Source organism: Perognathus longimembris, chromosome 21 (assembly GCF_023159225.1).
Source record: "Perognathus longimembris pacificus isolate PPM17 chromosome 21, ASM2315922v1, whole genome shotgun sequence".
NCBI lineage: Eukaryota > Metazoa > Chordata > Mammalia > Rodentia > Heteromyidae > Perognathus > Perognathus longimembris.
In genome coordinates, this window is record NC_063181.1 from 5,606,896 (window position 1) to 5,620,627 (window position 13,732).

General features: G+C 41.9%; 1 protein-coding gene across 1 annotated transcript; it reads left to right on the forward strand.

The window, feature by feature from the left end:
* Positions 1 to 3,967: 3,967 nt before the first annotated feature.
* Pbk (PDZ binding kinase) lies at positions 3,968 to 12,130 on the forward strand. Its single transcript, XM_048330505.1, has 8 exons — positions 3,968 to 4,060; positions 4,233 to 4,333; positions 5,112 to 5,205; positions 7,207 to 7,349; positions 7,995 to 8,164; positions 8,922 to 9,051; positions 10,821 to 10,997; positions 11,430 to 12,130. The coding sequence occupies exons 2-8, from the start codon at positions 4,276 to 4,278 to the stop codon at positions 11,624 to 11,626; spliced, it is 969 nt and encodes a 322-aa protein (XP_048186462.1). The 5' UTR covers positions 3,968 to 4,060; positions 4,233 to 4,275; the 3' UTR covers positions 11,627 to 12,130.
* The last annotated feature ends 1,602 nt before the right edge of the window (positions 12,131 to 13,732 follow it).

The window sequence follows — 13,732 nt, forward strand, 5'->3', positions numbered from 1 at the left end:
TAGCTACTCAGGAGGCTGAGACCTGAAGGCTACAGTGTGAAGTTAGCCCTTATCTCCAATTAACCACCCAAAAGCCAGAAGGAAAGCTGTAGCCTCGGGTAGTAGAGCACTAGCCTTGAGCAAAAACCAAAAGCTCAGGGATAGCACCCAGGCCCTGAGTTCAAAGCCCAGGAACCCCCTCCCATACATACAAAATCAAAATACTAAGTCAATATTTATTTTGCCAGCATATTTAATAAACATTCCTTCGAAGAGATAGCTATTCTAGTATATTTGCATTTTCCTTTCTAATTTTTTTTCAAAGAAACTCGGGGAATTAGAAGAACTGAGACATACGGGGATACACACCAACATCCAACCACAAAGAGAGATTCAGCCTTCTGGAAGGCATAATATGTTTCCTGGGTAAGTAGGATCTGCGCAACAGTTTTCAGGAATTCTGTTACTTTGTGAGTTGAGGAATACCGATGTTTGTTATTCGCATGATATAGGGTTGAATCCTGGGACACTTTCCTGTTAGCATAATATATCTCTGAAAAATTCAGCTGTGCAGCTGCTATGGATTGCATCCAAGTCGGGCTAATATCTCTAGTTCTTTCTACAACTAATAAAGTCTCTGGAGTCCTCTTACTATGATTAAATGCTAGCAAAGGCCTTGCCAAAGCCGCTTAGTGAAGACCTGGCACGGTAGGTTTCCAGAAACGGAGTGGCTACAGGCAGTCATAGCAAAGATCGGAATCAAGTTCTGTGGAAAAGATATCACAATGAAAGGACCCACACTCCTTTCTGGCATTGCCGTGCTGCGATCCAGGCATTCCCCCTACGGTGCTGGCTGGTGTCTTCTTTTCCATTTCGAATTCCATACTGCTCCTCCAGAAAACCCCACGAGGTGGTTTTGTCATTCTCTCTTCCTTTTTCCCCCCTCTTTATAAGCAAGATCCGGTTATTTGTCCTTGCCACAATTATTTGGACTATGAGCAAAGCAAAAGATCTTCCAAAACAAATACAATCATTGTCATTTCTTAAACTTGTCTTCAGAATATAAAATGTTTAGAAAGTCTCTTGAGGGGGGAGTCAAGATTAGATCCTACCGAGCCCAAAGCAGATCCAGTTTGATGGTATCCCATGCGTTGCAGACCTGAATGGTCATTCCCTGAGGCTTTAGTCGGGTTGGAGAAGGCCACCTGCCTTAGAAGTCAGCCTGTTGCGGGGTCACTCAGAGAGGAGGCTTTGATTGGGGCTTACAGGGAACCAGCAAGCCGCACCTGGGAAGGAGAGTTCTGGGTGTCATTTTGCAGACCAGTCAGTTTGTAGCAAGGCTAATAACTAAAAAGGGACTTGTGTCAGTCAGTTTTCAGTTGGCGTAACTAAATGCCCACGGCTGGATGCTTTATAAAGAAAAGTTGGTTTTAGCTCTGTATCCCGGAGACTCAGAAGCACGGCACCACATCTGCCTAGCTCTTGTTAGGGAGCTGCCATCGTGGATAACATGACAGGGGAGGGAGTTCAGGCAGGCATGGCGACTGGCACTTACACAAGAGCCTTTGGGAGACGTTCAAGACTCCCTAACAGATCCCATTCTCACAGGGAGTAACCCAGTCCAAAGAGACCGTCAGTAATCTCTTCTGAGGATGATGCTCCAAGACCTAATTACCTTCCGTTAGGCCCCACCTCTGGAAGATTCCATCATCCACGCCGCCACCACAGTGTGGGTCATGTTCATAGTACACATGCCTTCGGGGAACACCCTCAAACCATCCCAAACCACAGCAGAACCCGAATCCTGGCAGAGTCAGAAGGCCCAGGTGAGCGAGAAAGGAGAGCACAGGCTCACGATCTGAAGCCAGGGAACACACAGAGCCAAGGCAGCTATGGAGGTGGAAATCAGTGCGTCAGGGCGGAGGACAATGGAGGGGGCGGTGCTGATCGGAATGCACGGTGCTCATCAATGGACATGTTGAATTGTAACGCCTTTGTACAATTTGACCATGAAACCATACTTTAAAAAAAAAAAAAGAAGTACATCAAGGACCAGTTTATCCCAGCATTCCCTGGGTTTGTCACCAACAAGTCCACGAGGGGAGAAAGTGATACCAAGAAATACTAAGGCATATAAGAGACTATCAAAACTATATATAATAGGGTGATGCAACGCCCTCCCCTGTAGCATTGACCTACGGAATGGACTAATAGGAGGGGGAGAAAGTCACCACTTTTAGAAAGTGAAAAGCTGGCCTGTCAGCAGGGGCTGGCTTAACAGACAGGGAAGACTCCCCTCCGAGCAGAGCATGCAGCAGGAAGGCCAAGGAATTCCCACAAGGCTTAGCACTCGTGGTAGCTGCTTTCAGAAATAGGGGTGAAGGAAGGTGTGGTTAACCCTAGGGGATTGGGTGAAAATCCATGTAAGAAACAGGCCTAGAAACAGTTAATGTTGTTGAAGCAATGATTATCTTAACACTCAAATTATGTCCTTTAAAGACCATTTCCCACTTTAAAAAGAATAACATGAGAGATTTTTGAAGAAAAAAAAAAAGACTATTTGAGGTCTGAGGTGAGAAATGTACAAGATAAGCTTAAGCCATGTTGTCTCATGAATTGCAAAGGAAGCTATCAAAACCTAGTAAGCCTAGTGTAAATAAGATCAGGAGCCAATTCAAAGCAGCTCCCACTGCCGAAAAATGCGTCAGAGGAATGGCTCAGAGAGGACTGTCATTGCCGGGTGTTAAATCTGTTGAAATGCATGTGTTTATTACGGTACTTAAAGAACTTGCTGGGCACTGGCAGTTCATACCTAAAATCATAGCTACTCAGGGGGCTGGGAATATGGCCTAGTGGTAAGGTGCGAAGCCCTGGGTTCGATTCCTCAGCACCACATATATAGAAAAGGCCAGAAGTGGCGCTGTGGCTCAAGTGGTAGAGTGCTAGCAAAAAGAAGCCAGGGACAGTGCCCAGGCCCTGAGTTCGAGCCTGAGGACTGGCAAAAAAAAATTGCTAAATGTAAACAATCTCTTTGGAGGTTGACTAGGAATCAATTCATTATCTTGAAAACTGACAAAGGAATGGAATGAATGGAGTGGGTTGTTTTTTTTTTAAATGTAAGTGTTATGCCAAGTCGCGAAAAGGCCACTGAGACTCAGACGTTCCGAAATGCAAAAGCAAGGCAAGGCTTTATTCAAGCGAGCCGCTGCCTGGGCCACGTCCTACCCACCTGAGCTGCGATGGCACAGGGCTTATAAAGGCAAAAACCAAAGTTACAGCCATCAGGTGTTCAAGCAAGCAAGATTACGGGTACAAATCTGATTGACTCAGGGCTCGAGGTATTCTGGGGGCAGTTAGAGTTAAGCATTCCCAGGCGGTTAGAGTTCTAGACCGGCTGGGCCCTAATGAGCTTGTCCTGGGTTTGCTCATAGTTTAAACAGACAACAAAACGGGGGCTGCCTGAAAATGGGGTTTACTTTAACTCTTTATTCCCCCCTCCAGTAAGTATATAATTGGGTCACAGAATAGCTGTGGAAAGGAACATGGTTGAATACGCAGATGGACCAGGGGAAGATGCTCCTCTTTTCTTCTGTTCTCCACAGTCTGGCCATTCTCCCAAACACTTGGCTGAGCCTCCAGGTGGCCTCAAGGAGAATTAGAACACGATCACGATAAAGAAGCAGTCGTATTCCTTAAAACAAGCAAACCCACGTGCTGCGCCTTTAAAGGCAGAAGGCGGGGCCCCAAATGGATCCTGTTAGAATATTTATATAGACATTTATACCTTTCCATTGAAAGGTGGTGACGTTTCCTGGGAGGGCTCCCCGGGCCGGCCGCGAGGCGCGCGCACGGGGGTCTTGTGTCCCTCGCGCCGCCCCGTAGCTCGCAGCGCACGCGCTCACGGGGCCTTGTGTCCCTCGCGCCGCCCCGTAGCTCGCAGCGCACGCGCGCGCGCGCGGATTCAAACCGCCGGGGCCGTTGGGTGCGGGCGAGTCTTCTGGTCCTGGACGCCCCGGGGCCGCTTTTGCACTCGTCCCGGGCCTCCTCACCTCCGTCCTTCTCTACGGAGCCCGCGGCTCTGGTAGGTAAGGGGGACCCCGGAGTCGCGGGCGGGGGCCCGGATGTCGGTGACCCGGGGTGCGGGGGCCCGGGGCGTGTGAACCCGGGGCGTCCGCCGGAGTTGCCGCTCGAGCGAGTGTTCACGTACCGAGTTCCAGCTCGCCCTCAGGACTGACTTTCCTTTGCACCTGCAGTGTGACCGTCGGTGTCACTCTCAGTCTAAGAGCGACGGTGCCCATGGAAGGAAGCGGTAACTTCAAGACACCAAGCAAGTTATCTGAGAAAAGGAAACCTGGTAAGATGGCAGAAGTAAGGCCTTGGTGGGTAGCGCTTGCTCCTAGGAATGTTGGGTGTTTTATTTTGTTGTTGTAAAAAGGTCTTTCATGCAGTTTTGGCATGTGTCACCCTGATAAGTTAGTTTTAACCAATAGGATTCATGAAGTAGGATATGTTTGTTATGCCCACCTTCAGCGTGTCTTAGCCCGTGTGAAAGGTAAAGGTAACCTCTGTGTGGAGGAGCAGTGCTGTTTCCTAGGTTATCATGGAGGGGCCAAGGGCTTCCATCCATCTCTTCTCAAGTTAAGTTTTAATGAAGATTCATTATTACTATGGTATCCTGTACATCACCTCTGGTACATATAACCAAAATAAAGGACAAAGGAAAGCTATGGGTGGAAAAAAATCAGTGAATGATGAAACAGTAGCAAAATAGTAGATATAAATTCAACCACAGATTATTAAATGTAAATATTCCAAAGTCTTAACAATAAACTCTGCCTTGAGAAAAATGTTCTGTATTTGTGCAGAAAACAACACATATGTAACTGAGCACTGGAAATACAGTTAGTATAAATGAGGAACTGTTTGTAGTTTTATTTAATTTTGATTAGTTCATACCCAAACTTACATAGTCACATATGGCTAATGGCAAAACACTAACTACAGGGAGTTGTCTGAGTGTCTAAAAACAAAACAAAATATATCTACAATAGAACTTTAAGAATGTTAGGATGCTTTTGTAGAAGTCTCTCCCACTAAAATTTCACTTTTAAATTTCCCTTTCTGATATTTAGTATCATGTTTAACTCCAAGTGTAAACATCCCTGCCTCTCCATTTATGAAGAAGCTTGGCTTCGGGACTGGGGTGAATGTTTACCTAATGAAAAGGTAAGTGTGAAAATTTACTTGCACTGGAGAAAAGGAATATGGAAATTCAGATATCCAAATATAAGATGTGTTCCTGACCCTACCACACTGACTGCCAGAGCTCTGCCTGCTAACCTTTTGTGTGTTAAAATGGCTGAAGAAAGACTTCCTTTGTAGCATCAACGTAGAAATCTTATAAGGGAGCCTCAGAGAGAAAAGTGGTGGTGGACAATGACAGTATCGGCACATGTCCTGTCTGGGGGGTTTCCTGGGATCTTCTGGCCCAACAAGTCACAGTTCTTATTTCGTATGTTAAAATGAGGAAATGCCTGATCTTAAAGGAGGAAAACTGTGATTGAGGGAAGATGAAGTAACTGAACCACATATGGTGCTCATGGCTAACACTCCCCTGGTTCCAACTGCGTGGTCCCTTGTACTTCCCCAAATAGTTGGGACTGTGATGTCTGTCACCACACCCAGCCATTTTGCTTCCCTGGTAACCATGATGATAGATGTGTGTCACCAAGCTCAACCACTGGTTGCGATGTGATCCCACAAGCTTTATGCTCTGGCTGGCCTTGAACCATGATCATTCAGATACCCACTTTCTAAGTAGCTAGGATTACTGGCTTTATTAAATACTTAGAAATACTTCTTTTATTAAAGGGCTAGTTGAGAATATTCTCAATTTGGGTGAGATGGGATTGAACCTAGGGCCTCATATTTGCTAAACCACAAGCTCTATCACTGAGCCACACTCCTAGCCCCTGTTGACTAGCTGTTTGACTAAGCCATGTATCTAAGACTTATTGTCTTTTTTTTTAAAGTGTCATCTGTTTTCAGTTATCTGTCTCTCCTGTGCTCCTTGATCTTCACATGATCTTTTATTTTTCAACAGTGTTCTGAAATTTCACAGTGATTTAAAAAATTACATTCTTTTTTTTTAGTACCTGTTTTAAATCTGGAATCCTGTTTGAATGTTGACTTACTGGCTGGTTTTATCTCCTTTATTTTTGCCTGAGTTTTCCTATTTCTTTTCGTTTTTATTCTGCTCTCTGCAAGGTTTTATCGACTTTATGTTCTGAAGTTTCTGGATTTGTTTTTTTTCATACTGTTGTCTTTTAAAAGAATTGCTTCCTAAGTCTTTTGAGGTACTACGGATGTTCTAAATCTTAAGATTAAATTATGCCTTGCTCTTCTGAGGTTCTTCTACTAGTCTTTGGGCTCTTAAACTACATAGATATTTTTCTTCTAAATAAATGCCTACCTTGTCAGATAAACCTTCCCCTGAATTTTTTTCTTTACTGCTTTGTTTAAGCCTTTATTAAAATGGCTGACTAGAAAATAAAAAATTGACATTTTTCTCATTTATATGTTTGTTATTCCCATCTTAAGCATGTCTTAGCCCATGTGAAAGGTAAAGGTAACCTCTGTGTGGAGGAGCAGTGCTGTTTTCTAGGTTATAGAGGGGCCAAGTGCTTCCATCCATCTCTTCACAAGTTAAGTTTAGTAAAGATTCATTATTACTATGGTATCCTGTACATCATCTCTGATACATATAACTAAATGTGATAAGTAGTTTGTATCCTGACATGCTGAAATAGAAAAGTTAAAAATTGTCATTTCAAATTTGAATTTTTTTCCATCTCCTGCAATTCATTTTGATAAATATTTTTTATGATCAGAAGCACAGAGACATCGCACCTTTGGGTTCTTCCCCTTAAGAGTGTCCTCCTTTGGCCTCCCTGTGTGAAGGCTATAAAACTTACAACATTCCATCTTTATCCTTTTCCCACCTCCCAGTGTATAATTGACCAGACAGTCATTCTGTGGCTGAAACAGAACTTTAGATAGTCTAAAATATTTTAAATATATTAAATAAGAAACATACTGAGTCCTCAGAACTAGAAGTCCTCAGAATTAGAATTATCATTGAAAATATATTATGGTTTTCACTCATTTCTATACTTTTTTAAGTTTATATGTATGTGTGTGTGTGTGTGTGTGTATTTATACATTTAGATCTCCAAGAGGCCTGTCTCATTCTCCCTGGGCTGTAAAAAAGATAAATCCTATTTGCAATGATCATTATCGAACTATTTACCAGAAGAGACTAACCGATGAAGCAAAGATTTTAAAAAGTCTTCACCATCCAAACATCATAGGTAAGTTTAAATTCAGTGGTAATAAGTGTTACGTTATTCTGGATATCCTTTCTTAGCTGGTTTTACTAATCAAAATGAAGTAGATAGGACTATAGATTGTTGGGAAGTACATTAACCTGAGCTGTCTAAAATAAAAATTTGCATGAAATGCTTTAGATTCCTAAGTCTGTAGTCATACTTCAGGGCTGGGAATGTGGCTCAGGGGTAGAGTGCTTGCCTAGCATGCATGAAGCCCTGGGTTCAATTCCTCAGCACCACATACACAGAAAAAGCCAGAAACGGTGCTGTGGCTCAAGTTGTAGAGTGCTAGCTTTGAGCAGAAGAAGCTCAGAGCCCCAAGACTTGGTGGGGTGGGGGGGGATCATAGCCATACTTCATGGAGATAAATGTAGCCACTATGGTGCTAGTACTATGACGATTTCAGGACGATGAATTTGTCTTCATTTAGATAGTTAGGTTCATTTAGAATAATAAAATGTTTTAGCTTGTGCTACTATTGGCAAACACTGAAGACATTTTAAATTACATGTACAGAGTTTTGTATATGATAGCTATTTCGTGGTCAGTGTTGGTCCATGTTTTCAGTTCCATTACTGTAAAACCCCCCCTTTTTTTTTAAGTAAAGAAATATTCCATTGTCTTTAGGCTACCGTGCTTTTACTGAAGCCAGTGATGGTAGCCTCTGCCTTGCTATGGAGTATGGAGGAGAAAAGTCTCTAAATGACTTGATAGAAGAGCGCAATAAAGAAAGCCATGCTCCTTTTCCAGCGGCTATCATTTTAAAAGTTGCCTTGAACATGGCGAGAGGATTGAAGGTAACTACCCCATTACATTTAACTTAACTGTGAACTGTGAAGAAGCTACGAGTACTTGATAAACCTAATCCCAGGTGAATGCCTTTTCCTCCCAAAGGAGAGGCCTCCAGTTCTTTATTTCTTTATTGGAGGTGCTCACATCAGCTTGAAATTAGCTAAAGTAGTTTTGTAGTAGAGAGCACAGGTTAGATGGATTCATACACTTAATACACATTTAGTAATCATTTCTGGAGGTATACCCTACTCATTAATAAGAACAAATTTCTTAATGAATACTTAATCTTTTTTTTTTTTTTCCCCCAGTCCTGGGCCTTGGGCTCAGGGCCTGAGCACTGTCCCTGGCTTCTTTTTGCTCAAGGCTAGCACTCTGCCACTTGAGCCATAGCACCACTTCTGGCTGTTTTCTATGTATGTGGTGCTGGGGAATCGAACCCAGGGCTTCAGGTATACAAGGCAAGCATTCTTGCCACTAGGCCATATTCCCAGCCCTGAATACTTAATCTTGATGGGAAAAAGTTTTGAGTTATAAGTATACGTAAATAGGTCCAATGAATAAAGCTTCCCGAGCTTGCTGGTTGAGATGAGGTCCCAGTAACTTTTTGCCCAGGCTGGCCTCAAGCTATTCTCTTTCGGATCTCTCCTTCTCAAGTAGCTGGGATTGTAGATGTGAGCCGCTGTACCTGGCTCAACATTCTGTTGGTTTTTTAATTTTTATCTATTTCTGATCATATGTGTTCATTTTTCCCCACAATTTTAGTATCTGCACCAGGAAAAGAAACTGCTTCATGGAGATATAAAGTCTTCTAACGTTGTAATTAAAGGTGATTTTGAAACAGTTAAAATCTGTGATGTAGGAGTCTCTCTACCACTGGATGAAAATATGACTGGTAAGTAGCAGTATCTAAAATTTTTATTTATCGAATTTTAAACTTTCTACTATTTACATATTTATTTTTATGTATTTATTTTGTGTCAGTCCTGGGGCTTGAACTCAGGGCCTGGGCGCTGTCCCTGAGCTTTTTGCTCAAGGTTAGCGCTCTACCATTTGAGCCTCAGCTCCACTTCCAGCTGTTTTTGGTCATTAATTGGAGGTAAGTGTCGAACAGACTTTTCCTGCCCCAGTTGGCTTTGACTCGCTATTCAGATCTCAGCCTCCCAAATAGCTAGAATTACAAGTGTGAGCCACTGGCTCCCGGCAACATTTACATTTTATTTTTTTTTATTTTATTTTTTTTTTTTGGCCAGTCGTGGGCCTTGGACTCAGGGCCTGAGCACTGTCCCTGGCTTCTTCCCGCTCAAGGCTAGCACTCTGCCACTTGAGCCACAGCACCTCTTCTGGCCGTTTTCTGTATACGTGGTGCTGGGGAATCGAACCTAGGGCCTCGTGTATCCGAGGCAGGCACTCTTGCCACTAGGCTACATCCCCAGCCCCAACATTTACATTTTAACATACATTATAAATATCCATGCTTCAACAATGAATTCATAAAGCACATAATAGTGTCCTTCCTTTTCTGTGTTGCCTCCACTTAGCCCCTCCCCTCCCTTGCCACGTGTGTGCCTATAGATACACTATTAAAATTTAAAAAAAAATACATTGTTAAGTTTGTTTGTTTTTTTTGGAGGGATAGGTAGGGTCTGAATAATTAGCTGGCCTTAAATTCAAGATCTAGCTTTAACCCTTGAAGTGCTGGGATTATAGGCATGTTCTACCACGTTTAACCCTTAATTCATAGAGATTTCAAAGTGATTTTGATGAGCTTTTTTTTTTTTTTTTTTTTTAAAGAGATTTGGGAAATGGTAGAAGAAACTGGCACGGAACCAGGAAAGAGGAGTACTACAGAACCCCACTTGTGTTTGCCTATTGGCACAGCCCAACTCATTCTTGCTTCTCTTCTGTTCTTAATGAGCAGACAGCTGAGAATGCTTTTCTCTTAAAATATTCTTTAGCTTGTCTCTATATTAATGTAAATTAGAGGGAGTTCATGGAAGCTATTGAAAAATGTCCTGTTATAACTGGCAAAGCTCGACAATATTTAAAAATAAATTTAACAAGTGTATGGTCTCTACTGAAAGCGTTACTGAGATGTAATGAAAATGGGAAAAACTACCTTGAAAGACTTGATACAGTTCTGTTAGATCCTAGATGTATCTACAGATTTAATTCCATTCTTGCTGGCTTTTTCATTGAGATTGACAAGATGACTGATGGTTAGATGGAATGTCATTCCTCCGCAAAAGCGTTGAGGGGCCATGTGTGATTTGACCCTCCCCTCACTTCCTGACTTCGCGGTTGAGAGGGCACTGAGCTGAAATTTCACTGTCTCATGACTGCATAGTTGGCAAAAAGAATCAGAGGTCAGGTGACGGGCACAAGCTCACAGCTTGCACGCGTCTCTGAAGCCAGCCAAGAGTCTGGCTCTTGAGCTCCAGGTCTCTGCATACCCCTCTCCTTCCAAGAGAATTGCCAATGGGGCAGCTTCTTAAATCGTTTTTAGTCTGATGGGAAAAAAATAATCCTTATTTAGTGAATGTTTTCATGTTTAGTGGCTATAGAATTGACTTGTGAACTCCTTATTCCACTTATTTGCCCCTTTTTCTCTGGTTGCTTAACGATTTCTGGTGCCTAACCACAGGACTCTTTTGCTTATTTCAGTGACTGATCCTGATGCCTGTTATATTGGTACTGAACCATGGAAACCAAAGGAAGCTTTGGAAGAAAATGGCATTATTACCGACAAGGCAGACATATTTGCCTTTGGCCTAACGCTTTGGGAAATGATGACCTTATCTATCCCACATATTAATCTCTCAGATGATGATGATGACGAAGGTATAAATAGAAAAATGTTTTTAAAAACTCGTTTCTTTTCTATTTTAGAAAAATAATTTTAACATAATGCCAACTTTCCTATTATCTCATGCTATTATCTTTCCAGTAAAATTTAAAAGATTTACTTAGTAACATAGTTTCTAAGATGCAGATTAATACTGGTGACCAATGTGGTTATTTAGGTTTAATAACCTAGTCAAACAGGTGGATACAGAATAGGGAACTACAGTAAGCTCTAGAGGGATGAAGTTACCTTTCCTGATAGGAAGCGGTCATAGGTAGGGTAGGGAGTATAGTCCTGTACCTAATCTGCGGCGTAATCTGGAAAGCACTGTTGGTAAATTCTTGTTTCTAGAGGGTGACCTATTAATTAAGCTTTCCTATGACCTTAACTGACAGTTTGTTGTTTGAATCTGTCTCCTTCATGAGCAGACAAAACTTTTGATGAGAGTGACTTTGATGATGAAGCATACTACGCCGCGTTGGGAACCAGACCGCCTATTAACATTGAAGAGCTGGATGAATCCTACCAGAAAGTAATTGAACTCTTCTCGGTGTGCACCAATGAAGAAGCTGCAGACCGTCCTTCTGCTGCTCAGATTGTGGAGGCTTTGGAGCTGGATGAGTGACCATGTTCACGCTCCTCTCGGCCTGAAGCATGGCCTGTGTATATAACCGTTCTCTTCGCTCGCATGTTTAGTTGCCATGGTCCATGGTCATTGTACTCCAGACATGGCCTATCTTAGGGCCATATCCTTAGCATACGCACTTAGCCTACTGGGTTTTCAGTGAATTACTTAGGTATTTTTCATACAGACTTAACACTGATTGAACTCCTATAAACTGGGTCTAACATTAATATGAATTGAGCAACGGTTACATTTATTAAGCATCTTTCTCAGATTGTCTCCATTTTACCGGATGGGCCTATAAAATTAGCAGTTTAGCTGGTACAAAGTAAGTGTACATATTTCAGAACTTCAAACCCCTAGCTGGCTTTCCTTGGCTGGTGTGCTGGTTAATGGTCCCCGGGACCCAAGATTACTCCCAGTGGCACTGTGGGTATTCCCAGACTCTCCTGATAGCTGGTGGCGCTTCTGTGTTTAATTTATTAAATTTGTTGTCTGTACTGAGATTCCTTGTTTAGTTTTTATTTACTAATCTGTATCCCAAGAAGCTTTTCAAAGCTGTGTTGAAATAGGACAATACAGAATAAAGGACAGTTTGAGTACCAGAAAGTGTCTCAGCATTATTTTATGCTCTAATTAATCAGTGTTGTCATTAAATGTGGTGAATGAATATAAATAGGTTTCTTTCTCTCTCAACCTTATTTTCTTAGTCTGTAAAAGGAGGTGGTTTTGGATCAGTAGTTTCTGTGCTCCACAGCTCCTGGGAACTTTCAAAGTTATTGAACGATAATTGTGAATCTCGGGTTATGTACCCAGACTTGTCTACACAATTTAAAAAATTACTGTCAACCAGAAGAAATTCTAATTAAGAACTATCATCTTCTGAGGTATAAAAAAAAGTTAAAATTGCTGGGAACCAGTGGCTCATGCCTATAATCCTAGCTAGTCAAGAGGCTGAGATCTGAAGTAAGGCCAGGCAGGAGAATCCATGAGCACTGAAAAGCTGGTAGTAGAGCTATGGCTCAAGTGGTAGAGTGCTAGCCTTGAGCAAAAAAGCTCAGGGACAATGCCCTGGCTGAGCCACTATATCCAGGACTTGAGTTGGCTAAACTGCCTGTCTTGTAAAAGGTAATTACATTTGAGTAAGTTGGTAATGACTGTAAGATGATTGGATCACTGGTAATCTTTCACTTTTTCCAGGTTGGTGGATATGATGGTATTTTGTGATAACTCATTTTTTTTTTCTTTTTGCTAGTCCTGGGGCTTGAACTCAAGGGCCTGGACACTATCCCTGAGCCTTTTTTTTAATCAAGGCTGCTCTGCCCCACCTTAAGCCACTCCCCGCCTTTTCTGTTTATGTGGTTCTGAGGAATCAAACCCAGGGCTTCAAGCATGCTAGGCAAGTACTCTACCACTAAACCTTACTCCACACCCTCATGGAGTTCATTTTTAAAAAGTATAATTTCATATTTACATTAAAGTTGCAAAGACTTTTACACATACACTTATTCACCCTGCTTCTCATAGTGTCACCACTTCTTTTTTTTTGGTACTGGGATCGAACCCAGGACGTTGCACTTGCACATTGCTAAATTTGCCACACCAGTTTGTCAGGTTGCAAAATAACTATGTATTCTGAAGGAATGTGTATACTTACATCCAGAGGAGGATTTTTGTGATAGAATTTTTTTAAAAATCAGCATTCCACCACCCAAGAAACAATGTTAAAAATACTTTTTATTATCTTACCACAAAAGCATTCAACCAAAAAGTAATGCTAATAGAAATTTTAATAAAACATTTAGAAGAACTTTCAAAACACAGTAGTGCAGAAAATAGCATTAGGATGTTTTGGCCTAATTGCAAACATTTTAACACTTTCCCATTCTCTTTGGGACCCAGGCCTTTTAAAATTTGGAACCAGGTTAACTTAGAGGCAAATAAAGATGGCAGATGGACGAGAGTAATAAAACCTAAAAAAAAGTCCTTCAGTTGCATGGCTTTTGAGGATTAAAACATCTTGAATAACTTTTGCTTTTTATTTTATTTATTTATTTATTTTTTTTTGGCCAGTCCTGGGCCTTGGACTCAGGGCCTGAGCACTGT

Excerpts from the sequence above, each read along its gene's own strand:
- Pbk (XM_048330505.1), top strand. The coding sequence starts at position 4,276 with ATGGAAGGAAGCGGTAACTTCAAGACACCAAGCAAGTTATCTGAGAAA. Across the intron at positions 5,206-7,206 it reads AATGTTTACCTAATGAAAAG|ATCTCCAAGAGGCCTGTCTC; the intron begins GTAAGTGTGAAA and ends TTATACATTTAG. Across the intron at positions 8,165-8,921 it reads ACATGGCGAGAGGATTGAAG|TATCTGCACCAGGAAAAGAA; the intron begins GTAACTACCCCA and ends CCACAATTTTAG.